Source organism: Sesamum indicum, linkage group LG11 (assembly GCF_000512975.1).
Source record: "Sesamum indicum cultivar Zhongzhi No. 13 linkage group LG11, S_indicum_v1.0, whole genome shotgun sequence".
Classification (NCBI taxonomy): Eukaryota; Viridiplantae; Streptophyta; class Magnoliopsida; order Lamiales; family Pedaliaceae; genus Sesamum; species Sesamum indicum.
Window position 1 is genome coordinate 9231629 of NC_026155.1, and position 7065 is coordinate 9238693.

The 7065-nt window shown below is 32.5% G+C and overlaps 1 protein-coding gene and 1 non-coding gene across 2 annotated transcripts; one reads left to right on the top strand and one right to left on the bottom strand.

The window, feature by feature from the left end:
- LOC105173683 (RING-box protein 1a) lies at nucleotides 1549–4410 on the top strand. The gene is made up of 5 exons (XM_011095531.2): nucleotides 1549–1811; nucleotides 1946–1996; nucleotides 2071–2130; nucleotides 3871–3942; nucleotides 4027–4410. Exons 1-5 carry the CDS (start codon nucleotides 1655–1657, stop codon nucleotides 4062–4064), a joined length of 378 nt encoding a protein of 125 aa, XP_011093833.1. The 5' UTR covers nucleotides 1549–1654; the 3' UTR covers nucleotides 4065–4410.
- Nucleotides 5203–5284, bottom strand: TRNAS-GCU. Its single transcript has one exon. It is a non-coding gene; the product is annotated as a tRNA-Ser (tRNA).

The following is a 7065-nucleotide window of genomic DNA, read 5'->3' on the forward strand; positions in this document are numbered from 1 at the left end:
GGGGAACTCGTTGTAATTTTCCCTTTTTAATAACCTAAATTTTTTCTTGATAAGATTTGATTGTCTAATGTTCGAGTTACAAGATTTTACTTGATAAGACTCGCAATTCTGTGTAAGACGACAGTTGGATTGATATAATATTTAAATTTGATGGAAGGATACGGAGAATGATATCAAATGACTTCATATTTGAAGAATTTGAAATACATCAATGCGAAACATAATTTAGATTTAGAGGTAAAGTATTTGAAATTTTTTGAATTTATAATTTATCCGAATTAATTCAAAGAATTACTGCTGGGATAATTTCAATTATAATCATTTCATTTTGTTTTTTACCTAAGACATTTTATACATCACGTTAACTATTATTATTACACTTTTATCTCACAATCAATCACATACTTAAAAAAAAAAAAAAGAAAGAAAGAAAGAAACTCACTCAACCAGACCCATTTCATCTTATTTTTTTTGGTGAAAATGAGATGATATCTTAAACAAAGTCAATGATAGAAAGAACCGGCCGTCAATCCAAATATAATTAAGAAATGAACATTAGAGCTGGGTTGGGTCCCTTAGCCTTAGTTTCATTCAACTTAGAGGGTGATTGCGTCAACATATAGTAACGACTATTAGTCGGTATTTGCTATAGTTATACACTGTAATAAATATTTTGGTAATAAATAAAATTATGACGAATATTAATTAATTTTATAAAAATTTAAATTTTTTCATCAATTTTATTTAACTTTGGTAGATAATATTAATTTATTATGATTTTAAAGCAATACTGATTATAATATAGAAAGTAATTATTATTGTTAGTGTAATAAAATCCAAAAATAAGATACTATGAGTTTATAAGCTCTTTTGAGAAAAATAAGGAATTTTTAACTCAAAACATCTTACAAGATGTTACAAAGAGTTTGGTAAAACTTTTAGAAAGCTTATAAGCTCCAAAAATAAAATACTATGAGTGTATAAGTTCTTTGTAAATGGTAAAGAGTTCTTAACATATTTTTTTAAAATCTTAACAAACTCTTTCAAAATAATTACAAATTTTTATTATTAATATTTCACCAGATCTCCATTAATTATAATTTGTTCATTATTGAATCTTATAAGTTTTATCATCTTATTTAACTAAATACTTCAAGAGCTTGATTTAAAATCTGATATAACATTTTATAAGCTCTAAAAACATCTAATAAGATATATAAGCTTATAATTTTTTTTAGCCGAACACCCTCTTAAATGTGGTGTTTGTTTTTATTTCCAAGAGCTAATTTTTAGTTTTACACTATTTCAATATTTTCAAAACTTGTTTGTTTAGTCCAAATTTTGCAGCCTAGGTCTATTGGAAACACATATCTCGAATCACAGTGTTGTCATGTCATGTTGACTTTTTAAATGCCAAAAAATAAATGGGCCATTATAAGTTCATGTAAGCATCCTTTGAATCACCCCTCATAGTCCAAATTGATTTGGGCCTGAGCCTAATGGGCCTAGGCCGAATCCTTAAACAGCAATTTGGTTTCACTGTTCATCACTCACTGTTTTGCTCTTTTGTAGCTCCCAGAGGCAGAGCTGCTACTCATTCACAGCTCCAACAACAGGGAAGCACGCGAAAACCGTTTCCTTTGACAAACCGAAGATGGCATCGCTCGACACCGATGTGAATATGGTTCCCGCCGGAGAGGTCTCCTCCGATGCTGGACCTTCTAATCCGGCCCCGCCGGCGACGCAATCAGCTAAGAAAGCGAAGCGATTCGAGATCAAGAAGTGGAATGCCGTCGCGCTCTGGGCTTGGGGTATTATTATGTGCTACAATCTTGTATCTACTTCTCTTTTTCTTCCGTACACGTGAATATGCGTATATGAGAGTACCAATGCGTTGGGATTTCTATGATTGGTTGAGACCCTAGCCCTAACTCTTAATCTGCAGATATTGTGGTCGATAATTGTGCTATTTGCCGGAACCATATCATGGATCTCTGTAAGTTTCTTTTCTTATTTATTTATTTTTTCTGGGTTCAATTTGTTTGTTTGATTTTGCGACACTGTAATTAGGCATTGAGTGCCAGGCTAATCAAGCTAGTGCAACAAGCGAGGAGTGCACGGTTGCCTGGGGTATGTTGCTAAGCTGTATTCTTGATAATATTTTTATTCTTTTAATTGCTTTGTTTCCATAATATGTTGTTTGGGTTTTGATGTGATTGGATTTGGTTGTATATAATTCAAGTCAAGCTAGGATCGTATTGGCCACTCGTCTAGTCTTAATATAGGTATCACTGTATTGGGATCAGGAAAAGCTGCTCTTTTATATTGTATATATAAGGAGGAATATTTTTCTGCAGGAAATTTGTAATGTCAATCATGTGAATAACTGCAGTATGGTTAATCCTTTACTCTTTTGGGCAAAGTGCATAATGACCTCTGCTTGTATAAATGGAATTTCAGTGCCGGAAACTAAATATAAACTATATAGTTTTTTCCCTAAGTTATTTTATATTGTGATATGCAACCATAATTAATAAACTAATGTTTATGTTTTTTCACTTGATTGTTCTCACCAATACTGATAACTTCATATCTAAGATGATATAAGTGAGGCCTTAGCCCAAAACAAGTTAGACCTAATAGGTGCTCTTTTATCTACTTAATTCCGAACTTCAGCTATATTTTTTACCATTGCCTTTCCAACTTTTCTAATATTCTGTTGTTGGTTTTACTTTTATTCACTTGAAGAATATTACAAACTATGTGTAGATAGTAATTTTCGGAATTCACATTAACTTGGAAATATTGTCCGAAAAGTTCCATATACGAAATGTATCAGCCAACATTAGAATGGTTGTCCCTATGTATTCACTCGACAACATTTTCAATAATAAGCATAAAAACTTGATGCGACTAATGCATAAATTGATCACAATTAGCTGAGTTTGTGTTTGAAACCTCTCACAGCTTCCAGCGAGGATTCTTGATTGATTCTTGCTTATTGACTAGTGACCTTCATAGTTCTTATTGCACCTCTTGCTAGAAATTGACAAGTAAATCTTGTGACACTAAATTAGGTGCTAAACTTGATGTTTCAGGCATGTTGTCTTTTGTTTTCACATTTTGTCTCCCGTAGAAACCTCTTTAGTTGAACCCTCCTGCTAATAGATTCCTGGAGGTTATGGGAACTCAACAGATATTTTGGTATGCCAGAGAACTGATAGAACCTATTTTCACACTGGTCTCTTAAGCTCTCTTGGTGAACCCTTATTAGTGGGGTGCTCTTATTATTCCGGGGATATCACTTCCATTTTTCATTACCTTCCTGATTTGTGTACAATTTTTACCTAATCTATGGTTTGCTTAAACTAAATAAGCTTTCATTTTGACTTTTGGTGCTTGATGGTAATGATGATTTCATTAGTGAGTATTTGGAAACTATGTATTGTATTGTATGACTGTTCAGGTATCTTTTGTTGCATAATACTATGCAACTTACCGATCACCATCTTAAAAGTCAGTAGCTATCTTAGTTTTTTTGTTAACTCACCTTGGAGTTTTAGCACAACTTGGCTTAAGAGCAGGCTCTTCAGATGATAAAAAATATGAGAAAGAAAATATGGATTTTGCTGCATGAAATTGCAAACAGGGTAGGTTCTACGCTTCAATGACAATTTTGGTCCCAGCTGAGATGAAGTTTTCAGAAAGTTGTAGGCTTAAAAAGGAGTCTGAGTGGTGCCTTCACTATGTACTATCTGCCATACGATCTTTCTAGTGGGTCATATTTGTAAAGCTGTTTGTTCGTGCATGTGTTTGTTCTGCAAATAATTTCTCTTTAATTGAGATTTTCTCCTGCAATTGTTACTATAGGAGTTTGCAACCATGCCTTCCACTTCCATTGCATTAGTAGGTGGCTCAAGACTCGTCAAGTTTGCCCTCTGGGTAAGGGTTCTTCCATGTTGTAGAGTTACTACAATCGTTTCAATATCATATGGTTTTTATATCTGACATTGATGAGTTTTACAGATAACAGCGAATGGGAGTTTCAGAAGTATGGTCACTAGAATCTTTCGAGGTAGAGACATGAGGCATCCTCGTTGTGTGAAGAAAATAGTTGGACAGATTACTTTGCTGCTTTATGGAGTTCCTATTTGTCTACTGAGGCAAATATCGGAAGACCTGAAAAGCCTGAATACATATTTATGTATATGTATATTTCAGGATTTGAATCCGTCTGCATCATTGAGACATCTTTACCAGTTATTTGTTGTCTCAACGCCTGAAACATTATTCAGAATTTTTCTAATGTTGATGCCAAATGTTATGTAGTTTGTAACCTGTTATTGCCGAGTGAGGCTTTTTTAGTGCAACTATTGTGATTTCCATTGGCAAGACTGATTAACCTTGAGTCACTTGTTCTTAAATTTGCCAAAAGCCCTTTGTGTTTTAATTGAAAACTAAAACATTACTTATCTGGCAAACTGAAGATAGTATCAAATGATGTCTTGGAGTAACTTGAAAACAGAATATTTTCCTTCATTATTAACTTAATATAATGCTATAAAACCATGATATTTATCAGTTACACATCAGGGGTTTTACTTCGGGGGCTTTGCACATAAGAATTGAGCCTATCATCGATTTTATTTTGTCCTTCTGTTGTCCATCCAAGTTGGCTGGGTGGGACAACGTTGTATATTCGATATTTCTACAATCTCGGGTTCAAGGATGGTTCTTGTTTGAACTGTGCAATAGCAGATTCAGCATTAACCATCAAAAGACCGACTGTCCAATGTTTTGTTGTAATGGTTTTGAAGTTGTCTGGGATTCTGAGAGAGAAAAGAACTCAGTAAAAAGAAAGTGTATGATGGGTCATGCTTGCTCGATAAATTTTTCTTCATGTCTCATTTATAAATACTCTGTTTTTTGTGAGACGCTTCAGTTTGTTATTTCTAGCGTACCTTTTTACCACTAAATAGTTTTTTGCATATCATGTCAAGTATTATTATTACATTTTTATCTATTCTTAAATTAAATATATGTATTAAAGAATCTGTGGAAGGCATTTGCCCTCTTTACTTTGCGCTTTTGAAATGAGGTCTGATGCCAAACAATGAAAAGAGTAGGTTTGGAGTAAGAGGAGAGAGAGTGACCACACCACTGGAAGAACAACGTCCAAAACAGATATTTTGAATGAAACGTCGTCGCCTGAGAGATTCGAACTCTCGCGGGGAAACCCCATGTACTTAGCAGGCACACGCCTTAACCACTCGGCCAAAGCGACGCTGTTGATAACCTCGTGAAGATGAGAAATTTGTATATGATTATGAATGATGATCATTGTTCAGGTCACCATGACATCATGGAATCCCATTTGGGCCATTTCATAGTAATCTTCATGTCTGTCACATTCTGTATACAACAATCAGATGTGGCCCAGTGGAGCACTATACACAGATAGATTGGAAACACATTTTTTGTCTCATAATATATTTTTTTATTTTTTATTTTATTGATTATGAAATTCTCATTTTTAGTTCCATAATTTTAAAAAATATAACACTTTCAATTCAATTGTACTTTTCCATTAAATACTTTACGAGAAACACCACATGATCGTTAAGTGCATGAGACAAAGAGTGTTATTTATTTATAGGACCAAGAATTCTCTATCCAACGAGACCAAAAGTATAAAGATCCTAACATGACACACAATATTTTCTGTTAACAAACCTAATGAAAATGTGCCACATGATTAAAATTTTTATTTTTTAGAAGTTACAAAATTAAAAATAAAAATTTTATAATCAATAAAATCAAAAATAAAAATACATAACTTGAATACCAATTATTACCATAACAACAACAATAAGCACCACTTCCAATTCTGACCCCAACAAATCATGTGGATGGTAACCTTCCAATTTCAAATATTATCCTACTACTACTCTTCACTATTATTTTTTCCATCCCTTTATTAACATTTCACGCACACACACACACACAATCATTATTGCTTGGGACCATTCCCATCATCGCTTGCCTTTAATATATATATACCTTTTGCCTGGAACTATTCCCCAAAGGGCTTTCATGTCTTTGTTGCACACACACACACACATATATATAGTTAGGTCCAAATGGCCATTTCTAGTGAATGGATTTGATATTTGATTCTTCTTAATGATTTTGAGCCCCCATTCATGAACAGCTATGAAACATCACATGACCCCCCAATTGCAGGATTTAATCATTTGCATTTTTTATTTTTATTTTTGGTAAGTCTGTAACAAATTTCAATACTCCGTTTAAAAGCAATTTATAAGCTTTTCAAAATATTTCCTAACATTATATAATGCTGACCGATATTTTTATCTATAGTCTATTCACAAAAATATCTCTGCATTTGTTTTTTTTAAAAGTAACACACAAGTCCACTAGAAATGTCAACATAAAATTATACATACACATAAATACGTTAGCATCATTACACGAACATTCCTATTTTTTGGCTGCCGGATGTGTTTCTTTAATTACGCAAAAGGCATGAATGATTAGAGAGCAAAATAAAAAATTAACATCAGCATTTTTCATCCAAACACTAATGAAAAATAGATGATGGTAAATAGAGAATTTTCGAATTAAGTGTAAGTATAATTTTAAAAATTGTCTGAAGAAAATTGTAATTTCATATTTTCAAATGGATTCTTTGTGTAATTAACCTCAAATTTTATTCCCAAACCAAAGAAAGGTGGTGAAAAGATGAGGAACCTCGAAAATGTAAAGTGAATAATAATAATAATTATATATGGTGGCACGCAATACCTACACACAAAATTTATAGTAATATTTTTATTTTATTAAAATTTATAATTTGTTCTTTTATATTAAAATTTGACATTGCCTTACAACCTCACACAATACTTTATGGTAATTTTTTTTTAATGCATGAATTATCAATACATATTTTACTCAAATTAAATTAAAAATTAACACTTAATTTGTAAATATATATTACATTAAGAATAGTTTAGGAGCAAAGTTGTATTTTACCTTACATAATAG

Excerpts from the sequence above, each read along its gene's own strand:
- LOC105173683 (XM_011095531.2), top strand. The coding sequence starts at position 1,655 with ATGGCATCGCTCGACACCGATGTGAATATGGTTCCCGCCGGAGAGGTC. Across the intron at positions 1,812-1,945 it reads CGTCGCGCTCTGGGCTTGGG|ATATTGTGGTCGATAATTGT; the intron begins GTATTATTATGT and ends CTTAATCTGCAG. Across the intron at positions 2,131-3,870 it reads GGAGTGCACGGTTGCCTGGG|GAGTTTGCAACCATGCCTTC; the intron begins GTATGTTGCTAA and ends TTGTTACTATAG.